Source organism: Mastomys coucha, unplaced genomic scaffold, assembly GCF_008632895.1.
Source record: "Mastomys coucha isolate ucsf_1 unplaced genomic scaffold, UCSF_Mcou_1 pScaffold7, whole genome shotgun sequence".
Lineage (NCBI taxonomy): Eukaryota > Metazoa > Chordata > Mammalia > Rodentia > Muridae > Mastomys > Mastomys coucha.
The window spans coordinates 25,095,030-25,110,826 of record NW_022196913.1 but is presented as its reverse complement, the minus strand read 5'-3'; the positions used below and the strand labels follow the sequence as shown (position 1 = coordinate 25,110,826).

The 15,797-nt window shown below is 37.8% G+C and overlaps 1 protein-coding gene across 3 annotated transcripts in view; it reads right to left on the bottom strand.

The window, feature by feature from the left end:
* Aoah (acyloxyacyl hydrolase) overlaps nt 1-15,797 on the bottom strand; it is a 251,423-nt gene that overhangs the window by 53,502 nt on the left and 182,124 nt on the right. For all 3 annotated transcript variants that reach the window (XM_031359270.1, XM_031359271.1, XM_031359272.1), the window contains one exon: nt 2,933-3,015. In XM_031359270.1, the coding sequence (XP_031215130.1) occupies nt 2,933-3,015 (83 nt within the window). The remainder of the gene's footprint in view (nt 1-2,932; nt 3,016-15,797) is intronic.

Below are 15,797 nucleotides of genomic sequence, written 5' to 3'. Positions count from 1 at the left end.
AAAAAAAAAAAAAAAAAAAAGAGCGAGCCTTGATTGGAAACCCTCAACTTGGCCTGGTATCCTTTCGTTCTTGAACTCTGTGTTTCAGGTTCTCTTTTTCTCCCTTCGGTCCTTGAACTCTGTGTTTCAGGTTCTCTTTTTCTCCCTTCGGTCGAGACAGAACCCGGTTCATGAAACTGCGGGACAGTTTCAAGAAAGATTTTTTTTTTTAAGAGGGGGAGGCTTCTGCCCTCTGTTTCCTGGATCTCACTCCCTTCTCTGAGAGGCATGGTGAGAGACGAGCCGAAACACAGCACCCTGCAACATACTGGACACCTTTGCCCTCTCTGTTTCTGCAGCTTGGAGCTGAAGGGGTCACTGCAGACCACCTTCCTTGCTGATTATGGAGAGGATAGGGTGGGGCTGCTGTTTCCTAAGCCTCACATCAAAGCATTATTCCTAGAATCTTAGTGACTCCCACACTTCACATTCTAAAGGGCTCCGCACGTAACTGCAGACACATAAAAAATCTTTTATATAATGGTCAAGATGAAAATAGGAGCTGTTTCTTTAATTCATACCACACAATTTAAAAGAAACTCTTTAATATTCTATTCAACTATTTCTTCTCCTTTTTTCTCTTTCTTGCTGGTTCTGAAAAGTAAGAGCAGCCATAAATATGCAGAATGTGGAGAGCTGACTTTTCCGATATCTAATAAAAACCTTGGGGAGTAATTGAAATAACTTGGTGTGGGCAGTCAGGTTACACGCTGCATAATATCAAAAGAAAATGCACAGCAAGGAAAAGCATCAGAAAATAGGAAGAGGAGCTGGAGAATAAAAGCAGGACAATAGATAACAGGTAACTATGGGAAACTAAAAATATCCTCTTAGAATTCCATTCTTAGAAGATCTGATGAGACTTGTATTCAGAGAAATAAATAATTCGAGACAAGGTGAACATTTGTATAATTCTGAAGAATGCAAATTGAAGCAAGAGAAATCTCCCCTCCTTTCCAGCTTCCACTCACTACACAGACAAAAGCTGGGGCTTTACAGTGGACTCACTGTGTACTTCTTTGTGATGAGTCTCTCTTCCTACCTCCCTTTACCTTTTGCTATGGACAGTGTACATAGTTAAGGCAGCAGAATACACAAGAACTGGCTAGCCTTGGTTGCTGGGGCTACTCTTTGGAGCATCTCACTCTATTCATCATGAGTTTGTCAAAAGATTGTCAGAATTTGGGTGGGAAAGTGATATTGACATATTTGGGTCTTGAGATAGAAATGTTGACTCTGAAGTTACACACAAGGAAAGTAATTAGAGCATGCATGTCTGAAGAGTTAGACATGCTCATCACCCTGCCTTAAGTGCATACATTTATCCCATTACTTTTCTAGACTCAATTTATATATATGAAATATTTCAGAAAAGTAGAGTTGGAGAGAAGAAAGAAAGCAACCAATCAAAATATTTCAATGATCCTTGGGTTTGTCCTACTAATCTTTCTTCTTAGATGTAGCTCTTCCCCATTTCCTTTTAAAAATATGGTAACAATTGAACTATAATATCCAATTAATGGTCTAATTTTTTTTAGTCTATATTTTATCTTTCCTGTTTAAAAAATAGACTATTAGTCCTAATGTCCTAGAGCTGCATAATGTTCCACAAAATTAGCTTCTGTTGTTTTTCCAGTCTATATTGAAAGCAAGTCTGTATTGCATTAGGGGCTCTTTGAGTCTGTCACAACAGCAGAGAAGTGAAGTAAGGAGCTTGTATCTGCGGGGATTTACAAGCAAGACCCTTGTGCATTGTTCACTCTCTACTAGTTGTGCTTACATGTAGAGCAAGGCTAACCTTTCTCTGTAGACCACTGAAGATCTCAGGTAGAAAGGAGGCCTGACCTTCACTGGTGTCTGAGTAGCGTTACACAGGGTGGGTAGAAATTTTTGTCAAGTAACTTTCTATCTGTGTGACATGGGACAAGGCTGTTGACCTGTCCATGTCTCCTTTTTCTAAGTTGCAGCAATGTGGATAGGCTCATATTTTTCTCATCCTGAGAAAAATGTTTTAACATATTGGGTAATTGAGTTGAGTGCTGTAGTCAATGTGTATATTAGAAGTTTTCTTTCCCATTTCTACCATAACACTCCCAGAGTGACTGCAATCAATGATATCTTAGCTCTGCAAAAATACAATAATACTTGCTGACAGTGTTTATTGTGTATAGAATTAATGGAAATATGCATAAAGATACATACTTAAAGTGAAATATGTTTCTCAACACTTGGTGGGAGTTCAGTAAATGCTAGCTACTATTAAAGGGTTAAGACACCCTTGTCATTCTTAGAAGAGGAGGGCATTCATTCCATGTAGAGTACTTATTTTAAGAAATATAGTATTTTTAGGTAATGCAGCTAGTTAAAAGCCATGCTTCTGAACAGTTTCTACACATCTTTAGTCAGTGAGAGATGGTAATTCATGGGCATTAGCCAGGCTGTGGTTTATTAAGCAGGGGTCTTATGAACCTCTTAAACCAGTACGGTGGGCAGACTCACATGAATGAAGCTTAAAACTCTGACCTCTGAAGAAATGTGGGGGAATGCTCTACTGGGCATAGGAGAGCTTTTGCAGTGACCTTAGTTTGCCCTTGTTTAACTAAGGCTCATTTAGGTCATGCTTCTTGAGCTGTGAATCTCTGCATTTAGCTGAGAATTACTAGAACTTTTTTCACTGTTGGGTGACTGATCTGGCCTCTATATTCTCTTGTCTGTGTACTCTTCTCTTTTTCTGTGTATAAATGTCTGGAAGGCCAGAAGACTGTGCTCAGAATGGGTAGTGCTGTTGGAAGGGGGACTTAACTGTGTCCTGGTTGTCTAATGCTAATATTTGCAGTAATTCCCAAATAAAGTCAATTCTTACAGGTGAAAGCATAAGTGACACACTACTCACCATTTTTTGAGATATTCTGGTAGTCTCTGTGATTGCAATGGTTTCTCTTTCTCAAACGATGGTAAATGGATTTCTCTTCAATTCTGAAACAAATACATAAGTCTATATTTAATATCAAGATAACTCAATGTTGATATTAAAAGAAACATGTTTCTATGATGCTTTTAGAAATGCTGTAAAAATGAACTCAGCACACCCGGGCTTTACTGACACAGTTTCTTTATGCTGTGAATATATTGTTGGGTGGACGGTGACATAAGGCACACCCATATAGGAAGGTTGCAGTTGCTATCAGTTTTGCTTTTGTATAGATCCAAAGTCACATCTTTCTAATCTTTCCACCAAGAATGGCTGCTGCAGTTTTTTAGCAACCACTCATCTTTACTGTTCTCTTATTTGGAAGTGAAAGACATTCCCTTTCATGGCTGCTGTGCAGTTGTGGAAGATGCTCTCACCTTGGGGTCTGCTCTCTTCTATACTCATGTGTCTTGCAGAGCTTGAGGAAGCACTTGTGTCCTCATGGACCAATGACTCCATTTCCTGCTTTCCTGTGCCTAGACGGTCTGCCTAGTCCTTGGATAATGCAATTGAACTAGAAGTGTGAAGTGGCATTTCTAGTTAGTCTTTATTAGGGAACACTCTGAAGGCAACACCTGTTCTTTCTTTTCTTAATTCCCTACCTGAATTTTGCTGCCCAGAATAGGAATGCTACTGTTTTGGACAGTATAGTCAAAGATCCACCTTAGAAAGGTGTAAGCTAGAGCACCCTGTATCGCTGAGGAGACTGGGTAGAGTAGAACTTCAATATTAGTCCTAAATTGCATGTCTCTGAGCTTTTCTGTGCAAGAAAAGCAAGCTCAATTTTTATCTTATTCAAGCCATATATTAAATCTCTTCTACTTGGACCTGAATCTAATATTAATGGACACATAGCTTGGAGACAAATTTGACACCAGAATTGGGTTATAATTATAGAAATTTTAAGCAATTATCTTGGCTCCCTTTTGTACTATCTTTGATTTTCTATTTTATTTTGCCAAGATTTTAATTTAATTTGAATGCAATTTCATGTTATGTTGCCTATAATTTTATAGACTTCCTAAAATTCTTTTTGAGACAAGACTATATATAAACTAATGAATGATAATTTAACTCATAAATATTGTTACTGTTAAAATGCATTTCCGTTTTCATAAATTTGTATTTAACATCCTTGCATACAATCATCCTTTTTTTTCAAGCATTATGAAAATTAAGCTCATTGGATTACAGTACATGGTAACTGTCTTAAATAATCCAGGAAGGTTCATATGACCATTTTCATAATAGTAAATATGGATCATATTTGGGTTCTCAGGATGCATTGAAAGTGGCATTCAGGAATACCTACAGACAATACTTCTTGAACTATTCAAAAGAAGAGGAGGAGGAGGAGAAGGAAAAAGAAAAAAGAAAATAAACAAAAAAAGCACTCCCAGACTCTTATGAAGCCAGTCTCACGCTAATACTAAAACCATGTAAAGACACTAGCCCCGCCCCAAATCCTGTGCAAACTGCAGGACAGCATTTATGATGAGCATCGATTCAATAGTGCTCAATAGAAACTTGTAAATCGAACACAAACATCTGTCAAAAAAAATTATCCATTACTACCAAGATGGCCTTTTCCTGCAGGAAAAGAGATGCAGGGTTGGTTCAACATACTAAAGTAAATAAACGAAATAAACTACAAGATGAATGGAGAGAAAACAGTCACATGATTATCGAAGTAGCTTTAGAAAAGGCCTTTGATAAAATTTGACATGCTTTCACGATAAAAAAAAATCTAGAAAGAGCAGGACTGGAGGGAATAGGCCTCAGTATAATAAGATGTATATGAGAAACCTACAGCCAGCCTTATCTTTAATGGTGGAAACTTGAAGCAATCCCACTGAAATTAGCAAAGAGATAGAGGGCTGCCCACTATTCCAGTATCTTTCAATACTGTACTTGAAGCTCTAGTTGGAACAAAAGAATGAGTGAAGAAAATCCAAGGAATACAAATAGAGGAAGTCAAACTATCCCTATTTACAGATGACATATTTATTCCTAAAAGATCACCAAAATTCCGCTAGAAAGATTCTATAAAATGATACACAACTTCCTTACACAACAGGCCACAAAATCAACTTGCCAAAATCAACAGTTTTTCTATTTCAACAACAAACATTCAGAGAAGGAGAATATAGACACACTCTTAATCACGATAGCCTCAAAGAAAATAACATATCTAAGAATGGACCTAATGAAAGAGGCAAAAGACCTCTACAATAACGACTTTAACTTTCTGAAGAAAGAGATAGAGAAAGACATTAGCAAATGGAAAGAGCCCATCCTCAGGGATTGGTAGAATTACTATTATGAAAATGGTCATTCTACCAAAGGTCATTTATTAATTCACTGTAATGCCAATCAAAATCCCAATTTCATTCTTTATAGAAAGAGAAAAAAATTATACTAAAATTATATAAAGCCACAAAAGACCCTAGATAGATAAAATAGTTGTGAGAAAAGACCAGTGCCTGATGGTTTCCCATGCCACATCTCAAGATCTACTACAGAGTCAATGTGTATATATATATGTATATATATATAGTGAAATATATATTGTATATATATACACAATATATATTATACAGTATATATGTATATATACACATATTATACAGTATAATTATATATGTGTGTATATATATATACTATATATATGTGTATATATATATATATTGTTTTATATATATATATATATATATAAAACAATATAGCACTGGCACCAAAACAAACATGTAGACCAGTAGGTCAAAACCAAAGACTCAAACACAAGTATACAAAACTACAGGTACTTAATATTTCACTAAGATGTCAAAAACACAACTAGAGAAAAGGCAGAGTCTTCAGCAAATGGTGCTGGGAAAACTATATTTCACATGTACCAGAATGAAATGAATGAAAGAAAAAATATTTATCATCTTGTACAAAAATTAACTCCAAATGGATCAAATCCTAAACATGACACCTAAAACATTGAAACTGCTAGGAGAAAAACATAAGCAGTACTCAATAGGAGACAGGTATAAGAAAAGACTTTCTGAATACGAACTCATTTACTCAGAAATTGATGCTAACAATTGACAAATAAACCATATAAAACTAAAAAGATTCCAGACAGCCAAGTTAACCATCAACTGATTGGATAGAAACTACCAATTATATATTAGACATAGGATTAATATCCAGAACATATAAAGAATTCAAAAAAAAAAAAAAAAAAAAAAAAAAAAAAAAAAAAAAAACAAAGAGAAAGAAAAACAAACCCAAATGATCCATTCAAAAAATAGGCTTGGAATTTGGACAGAAAGTTTTGAAAAAAAAAGACATGAAAATGTCTAAGAAATATCTTTTAAAAGTTCGTTGTTCTTAGTAACTAGAGAAATACAAACCAAAGCAACACCGAGAGTTCATCTTACCCTAGTCAGAATATCGAAGACCAACCAAGCAACAGACAATAATGCTAGAGAAAGTGTAGGGGAAAAGAGATGGGACTGCAAACTGGCCCAGCCACTTTGAAAATCAATGTTTGGAGATTTCAAAAGGCTCAAAAAAAACCCACCTACCATATAAACCAGCTATACCATGCCTCAGCCTACTCCTAGGGGCCCTGACATCCTACTCTACAGAGACTTGCTTAGCCATGTTCATTGCTGATCTGTTCATGATAACTTAGAAATGAAAACAACTGAAATGTCCTTTGATGTTCTCCAGTTACTGAATGGGTAATGAAAATGTGGTGTGTGTATATATATATATATATATATATATATATATATATATATATACACTATATATATATAGTAGTATATATAGTATATATATAGTATATAGTATATATAGTATATATATAGTATATATATATATACAATGTATATATATATGTATACATTTTCATTATATATATATATATATACACATTGGGATACTATTTCTTTGTAAAGATGAAAAGGGGACCATGCATAGGGGGAGGACATTCTAGAGGGGAATCATAGGGTACAAGTGATTTGAAGGAGTAATTGGAAAAAGTGGGGATGGTACTTTTGTTAGAGAAGAGGAAGAGAGATGAATACAGAGGAAGGGTAAAGTGGCAGTAAAGGTGTCTAATAAAAGTCATAAGGAACCATAATACTATCTACCTAAAACTAGAAATAATACTTATAATTCTGTTTCTATCCATACAAATATAGTTTAAATGAAATCTTCCACCTGGGTTGACAATTCTCCCCCTAAAGAAATGTAGGCTACGTAATAAAATCCAAATACCAGGCATAAGAAACTCTTTTTTGGGTTATTTGCCAAGATTATAAAAGAGTCTCCCAAAATATTATAGGCTAATAGTTGCCTTTGGTTGCCTCCCAGATGTAGAAGTTAAGTCCCTATTGCTGCAGGCACATACTTTTCAGACGTGGGACCCAGGTGACCTGAGACTTTAAGTCTCCTTCCTGAAGACCGGCTTTTGTGGTATCAGATGTTTCCACACAGGCTTCTAAGTGAAGGACTCAACCAATACTCCTACCTAGCTACGATGCCTGAAAACCACAACAGTGGCTAGCATGGCATGAAACACTAATGGTACAGTAGTGGCATGCATAAATTGGTGGTAACCACAGCTCTTTAAAGTCTCGTAAGGGCTTTTCAACATGAGGGACAACATGCCTAGTACAGAACCGAACAGACTACACAGTATCATGAAGTCAAAGATCTTGGAAGAAAGCCAATAATCACCACTGTACTAAAATAGCACAATTTCTAACTATGTTCTAAATGTTTATCCTTACATTCCCAGATACTTTTTCACCCTCATCAAAGAAAGTTTTTCACCCTCATCAAAGAAAGTTACGTCTATTTTCAACAGATGGAGAATACTATAGAAAGCCACGACTGATCACAATGAAGAGAACAAGAATTCATGTGATACCCAGTTTCTGCTGATACATCTAAAATGCAATTCCTGTACCTAAGGCTCAGGGAACACTGTAGAAAGGGAGTAGAAAGGTTGTAAGCCTCAGAGGAACAGGAAATTTGCTGTGAGATTATGTCTTCTAGAAATGACAGAAGAGTCTACCGTCATGCAGTCCCATCAACATGACAGCCTTGTTTAAGTCCTGATCAGTAAGGACACAAATGAACAGGCTAACATGGCTGGAAGAAATCTCATGGGACCTCAACCTTAGACAAAAAACTACAGGCATCTGGGGAATGCTGAGGTGAAGATAAATGGACTCAGGGAAGTTCTCCAATGGGTTATCCAATAACAAGTGGCCAGTCACAAGACCATATGGATGCAGGTAGCATTACACAGACAGAATGAGTTGTATTTATGTAGTTAGGTTTGATTGTGATAATAATTAAAGAAAAAGAGACCAGGAATTTGAAAGAGAGAGAAAGGTTGGGTACCTGGGAGGGGTTTTTAGGGGGAAAGGAAAGGGAAATGATGTAATTATGTTTTTTTTTAAAGATTTATTTATTTATTTATTTATTTATTTATTTATTTATTTATATGAGTACACTGTCACTCTCTTCAGATACCAGAAGAGGGCAACAGATCCCACTACAGATGGTTGTGAGCCACCATGTGGTTGCTGGGAATTGAACTCAGGACCTCTGGAAAAACAGTCTGTGCTCTTAACCACTGAGCCATCTCTGCAGTCCCGTAATTATAAGTTTTTAAAATTATTATAAAATGTCTACAAATGGGACTGTAGTGAAAAAAAGGAAGGGGAATCCAGTTGTAGTTGGTCATACAAATGAAGCTATCTTGGATCCTTTCCAACATAGCAGTTTGGTGAATCCCACTAAATATTCAAGGTCACCATTATATGGAGAAAAAAAAATGGTCTGCTCCAAGTGAGGATGCTTCAGTCCCACTTGGGAGGGAGAAGAAACCAGAAAGGGAGGGAGGGGGAACTGGGTAGGAGAGGAGAGGGGGAGGGGCAGGGAAAAAGAGAAACAAGATCAGGTATTGCATGGGGGGGGGCGGGGAACAATGACCAGGAGTGAAGCTCTGAAACAAGTTGAAGGGGAGAGTGACCCCCTAGGAAGACCAGCAGTCTCAACTAACCTGGACCCCTGAGATCTCTCAAACACTGAAGCACCACCCAGGCAGCATACACCAGCTGATATGAGGTCCCTTATACAGCAGAGGACTGCCTGGTCTGGCCTCAATGAGAGAAGACTCATCTAACCCTTGAGAGACTTGAGGTCCAGGGAATGGGTGGCCTGGCAGGGTCTGGGTGTGTGGGGGTGGGAGTGGCGACACCCTCTTGGATATGAGGGAGGAAAAAATGGGATGAGGAACTGTTGGAGGCAGAACAGGAGGGGGTAGCAACTGGACTATAAAAATAGATTAAGGATTAAAAAGGAGGAAAGAAGGAGAAGAGGAGGAGAAGGAGAGGAAGGAGGGGGAGGAGGGGGAGGAGGAGGAGGAGCGGAAGGTAACGGCAAACAAACCTGAGTTATACTCTAAGACCCTATCTTGAAAATGAAACAATTAACAACAACAAAATGACCTGCTAAACTCAGCCTGAATTCCCACCTCTCAAAACTATGAGATATCCAAAAAGAAAAAGAAGAAAGAAAAAAAAAAGAGCTTGTTTTCAGCCACCTAGTTTAGAGTACTTTGTTATATGGTAGATACCTAGAACAGATGACTGACTGTGGAGTTCTACATTACAATAATTCCCTTTAGATGACTGAAGGAATTTACTCATGAGTTTCAGGCCTCCTAGCATAGAGTATGAAGCAATTGTGCCTTGGTATTTTAGTAATCTGGAATATCACTTTGCATCCACTCTTCGTTTGCAGAGCAGGCTTGGTGTGAATTCCTTTCCATGTAGAATATCAGACATTCAAAAGACCTTTCAACTTAGAGATTCATGTTTCACAGTTCTGAGATATGTTTTTTTAATTATTTCAAAGATAATATTTCCATCTCCTTTTGTCTCTCATCTCAGTTGATCTTCTAATTGTTCTAGGGTTTTTTGTTATTGTTGTTGTTGTTGTTTTGGTTTGGTTTTGGTTTTGCTTTTTGGAAACAGGGTTCCTCTATAGGATTGGCTGTCTGCCTTTTAAGTGCTGGGATTAAAGGTGTGTACTAGAGGATGGGTTCAGTTTCCATCCAGTATGCATATGGCAACATAAAACTTTTGTAATTCCCAGTTCCAGAGGACCTGGCACCCTCCTCCATCCTCCACAGGTACTGCAGAACACCCACACATGAAATAAAAAAATAAATAAAAATCTCAACATATAAAAGATAAAAATAAAAAAAGATTTCCTCTTTAGTGACCCTTCCTTTCCTCCCCTCCCCTTTCTCCTTCTCTGTTTGACGTTTTGTCAGATGTCTAATGATCTTGCGTTGTTTGATTATATTGGAACATTGGAGCCTTCTGTATACTAGTAAACTGAGGATGGAGCTGCAAATCGGTTTGCTGTGTATGGTTGTGGCTGTAGGATGAGCTGGGTGGGTCTGAGGGACTGTTTATCTTAGGTTGGCCCATAAACACATCTGTTAGGTATTGTCTTAGTTAAGTTAATGATGTAGGAAGTCAACCACTGTGTGTGGCACTATTCTCTAGACGGAAGGTCCTGAGCTGCTTAAGAGTGGAGAAATCAAACAAGCCAGCACCCGACATGTGATGGTCTCTCTGCTGCTGACTGCAGCTTGTGGTAACAGGCTGCTCTGAGTGCTTGTCTATGCCACAGTGGTGGACTACCAGCCACCACTGCAAAAGTGGATCCCTGCTTCCCTAAACTGCTTGTTAATGGGTACTTTATCACAGCCCCAGAGACGAAACTAGAACACTAGAACACTTGCTCTTAGTTTCTTTGGGACTCTCTTCTAGGTATGTTGTCATTGCTTGGGAAGGTTTGTCTGGTCTGTAGTTATAAGAATACATGACAAATTGCTGACCCGAGGGTTGAGTGGAGGAAGATTCTCCCACCAGAGAGAGGCTGTTGACCTTAGGTGAGATAGTACAGTTGGCCACTGTGTAGAGTTAAGTGATTAGAAGGTGCTACATTTTCAGTCAATGCCAATATTTCTGCTCTCAGTGTTCACCTTCCTTTTTACAACCACCTATATAGATAACCCTCCAGTACTGAGGAATTTTATAGTGTAAACTGGGGTTGATGGCTGACAGTCCCTCTCACTTGCTTGGGATGCAGCACTCCGGAATCTACCATGAGTTCCCTGTTTGTTGTGTTTCTTTCTGGCTGCCAACAGGCTCTGGCTATTGACTCTTCCTAGCCTCTTTGTCCTTGTGGATGAATTCATTTACTGTTCTTGGTGTAAAGCTTCTCAGGGAGAGAAGAGAGTGCTTGTTTTTGAGCTGCTCGCTCATCCAGAAGCCTGAAATGAACACTGCATGGTTTATGCCCTCTGCCTTGACTACTTTATTATATTTTGTGAAAACATATGGGAAGTGGACATTAGATGTGAGTTCAATGCTAAAATAATTTCACGGTCAATAAAGAGTGCTTATTTTCTCTGGGAAAGTAATTGTTACCAACATTTAGTCATAAATATATTTTTAATAATTCTAAAAATAAAATTTATGTACTGAAATATTGTTTTGCTCAAGGCGTGCTCAGCTCATAGAGACTAAATAACATGGCTATTAATCTCAGAGATACCGTTATTTGCACTGCTCATTATTAGAATACAGATATCTTTGCCAATCACTGATAGATTCATTAACATTGTTGACTAAAAGCAGTATCTTTAATTTTGGGATTAAAGTCCTTACACTACATCCTGGGAGTATTTAAATAACCAGCAGTACTGTCTTCTTTCGTAGCCACTCCAGTAAGTAATTTTCCTCATAAATTTTAGAAATTGAATTTCCTGGAATTTTGACATATTTGAGGGTGGTGAAAGCAATTTTCTGAAATGCCTACAAGTTAAGATTGCTGACGGGGGAGTTTTCTTTATGGAGGGAGAGATGAACTACAATTTGTGAACACTAACTACGGTGCTAACCACGACGAGGCTGGACTACAAAGACTGCTCTCATTTCAAAACTCTTGTCTTGTTCTGTGATGTTCGAGTGGATTCAAGCACCCTAGTGCAAGCTTTTGTTCCATTCTTTTTGTTTTATTGTGTTACAAAACCAAGGGTAGCGGACTAGTAGAAGAGGTGATTGCTTCATGCCTGCATTTTGGTGATGTCCTACATTTGGCTTACTGCCTGCAGCACTGACTGGCATTCTTCACACCGGAAGCAGCTACGGAAAGGTATATCAGGATGCTTTCCCCTTGTTAGAAGCTCCGTACTGGATGGTCAGGCAGTGTTGGCTTTGTAGGGTCCCTTATTGGATTCTAGCACTAAATTAAGAATAGATACATGCAGCATAGAATGGTTTCTAGTTGCTTTCCCCAACATTTGCTCAAGTTACAAAATTACTTCTCCAAGAGACTTCCAGGATCCTCCATTTCATTAAAGTTAAACATGCAGAGCCCCTCCTCTCCACTCTACCTCCATTCCTTAGGAACTCTTCCTCTTGGTGCAATCCCAGGATCCACCATGGACCCTCCCAGTCCTCCTTTCTAGCATATATCGTTTCTTCTGGTCAGTTCCCAGTCCACTGTAACGTTTTCCACCAGGGACTCCCAGTTGCAACACTGGGTCGAGTCACAGATGGGCACCTCAATTAATGCACTCAGAGAAGCTTCTTCATTAGTTAGATAAAACTTAACACAGAGACCCACAACAGGACAATGTACAGAGAGTGAGACACTTTGGAGCACTCAGTTCTAAATGGGATGTGTTCATCAAGCTCTTCCTTTCAAGGCTCTGGGATCTACATAGATGAGGAGCTGGGAAGATTTTAAGAGCTAGAGATATGATGGATGACTCCAAGGAAAGTGTCTTCCAGACAGAACAGAACTGAAACACATATAAACTTAAACTGTGGGGGGTACACTCAAGACGTGCACAGGTCCATCAAGCCAGATGGGGTCCAAGCACTTTTAGGGGGAAGTATACATGGGGTCCGACTCCTAATCAATAAGCTATCTGCAATTGATACATGAGTATCAATTGCTAGGAATATCAATTTTCTCCTATGGAGTGTCACTAGGTGTGTATATCAGCCATGCTCCAGGGTAGCCCCAATGCCCAGGAGTGGTTGCTCAACAATGAACAAACTCAATGATATTTTTGTAAACTTTTTGTTTCTTTTCTTTTCTTTTTTTATTTTGTTTCTTTGTTTTTCTTATTGGTCTTTTGCCTATTAAGTTTGCTTTTCGGTTCAATGAAGGTTTTTGTATTTTGTTTTTGGATTTTTTTTTTTTAATTTTTGAGAAAGAGAAAGAGAAAGAGAGAGAGAAAGAGAAAGAGGAAGGATAAAAATGTATAGTTGTGTGAGTCAGGTGGTTTGAAGAACCTGGGAGGAGCTGAGGAAGAGGAAAACATGATCAAAATATATTGTATGAAACACTGTAGTGGAAAAAAAAATCAAGCAAAACAACATAAACTCAGGAATGAACTTCAAGAATAATGTAGATGTTTTATGTACAGATTTCTGTACGAAAATGATCTTGTATTGCTTTAAAGTAGAACTACTTAGGGAAGACGAAGGGTACTTTCCAAAAGCGTTAGTTGTTCATCAGAGATCTTTATGATAAATCAAATGTTTTGGGCTTCAAGCAACATTCATCTATCATGCCCTGGTAAGCTTTCAAATGCATGAATTATTTTTGAGAAATTCATATATGAGGACAGCATCTACATCCCTCCCAACTCTCCCCACTCCAACTCTATTTGTGGCCCCCACCCCTTCCTCACAAATTCATGCTCTCTTCATTAACTATTATTACATATATATGTAACATACTATGTATACTATATGTTACATATATCATTATAACACTATATTATATATAATATACTACATATATGCACACATGTATATATAACATACTGAGTCCATTGGTATTGCTTGTATGTATATGTGTTCATCAGTGAGCACTTGAGATTGGACAACCTATATGAGAGCTCATCTTGGAGAAAACAGACTTTCCCTCTCTTGGCAGCCATTCATCACCTCCAGCTTTTTATCTAAGTGTAGAACTATTTAGAAATTTCCATTTATGAAAATTTCATAATTTTCACAGCTATGTAGTTGGTAGGCTTTACAGCTTGGTAAAAAAAAAAAGCTATGCATTATCTAATAAACCCCTATTCACAGGCATGGGGAACCTCCCATTGAGTTGTTGATCGGAGGAATTTAAGAGTCTCCCATAACAAATAAGCTATTGCCATTGCCCTTGGCTGCTTCCCAGAGCTTAAGGGTAGATCTCATTACTGAAGACACCACATACTTTAAACACAGACAAGGATGAACTGAGCTGAAACTGACCTGGAAGCCTGGGGACTGGCTTTCATATGGAGAAGGAGTTCTGTAGCTGCTAAGACAGGTCGTCTTGGGCCATTTTTTATTCCTTCCACAAATACAAATAGTTGGATGTAAATTTTGAGATCATATTAAGTTAACTCATGGGGAGTAAGTCCCAAAGATGATAGAGAAGGCTAGGGATAGGCTGTGGAAGAGATAAAGGGCAATGCTGGATGTGAAGGCCAGGGCAGACAAGAAAATTAGGATAAAACTTGGACAACTTGGAGACTGTGCTGGCTGTATTGAGGTAGCGGCTTTCTACTAGGTAACTTTGGGGAAAAGAATGGATAATTTACTATAGGATGTTGATGAAAGTCAGGCCACTGGGAGACTAAGGAAAATGGATGAGAGGCCTTTATAAATTCTTCTTTTGCTTCGATACTAGTCACATTCCAGCATCCTTACAGAGCCACCAAGATTCAGTCTCAGATTGGGGTATACATGGAGATGTGACTTGTTGAGTATTCAGAGACTGGCAAAGGGCTAATTAATTTTGCAGAGGAAGAGAGGTGCTGGGGTTCAGACAAGAAAAGATCAGCAGGATACATTTTGAATTTGTACATGGGAATAGACTTTATGGGCCTTATATTCAATATTCATGAGCGGTTGAACTCAAAAAGACAGCATATCTATTAGATTAACCTCCCAGTAACATTTTTTCCTCCTCTACTGCTCTGTGAGTCAGAGAAGTTACAATTCTCATCACCCTGGCTTTTCTCTACCCCATATTTAAACAACTTATGCTATTATGTTTGTGGGATCACTAACATATGATAAAAACTGAGAAATTAACAGTATGGGTGCTTATGAACTTCAGCTGTGACAGAAAAGATTTTTTTAATCTAACAGTGTCTCTTAGAGGACGTTCCATGGAGCATCAACTTCTTAAGAAGCATATTTCTCTTAAACACACAGTCCTACATTGTTGCATGTAAATGCATTTAGGAAATGTCTCATAAGAGCAGCAAAGACAGACCAATAGACTATTTTGATTTTTAATATATACAAAGGTCTTGAGCATATTTAATGTCTCATAGCCAATGAATATGCTTCTCTTTATTTAAACTATCATTTCCAAAGCTTGTTTGAATTATGAAGATTTTTAGAAAATGCACACAATGTTTAACAAAGAAAACAAATAGCCAGGTGAAGAGATATCCTACAGAATGGGAGAAAAATCTTTGCTATGTATACACATCAGAGGATTAACATCCATAATATACAAAGACCTCAAAAATTAAATATCAAAATGTAAAATAATCTAATGAAAAAGGAGCTAATGAAATGAGCAAATAGTTCTCAAAAGATGAAGTACAATAGTCAACAAAGACTTGAAAGAATGTTCAACATCACTAGCCATCAAAGCAATGCAAAAAAAA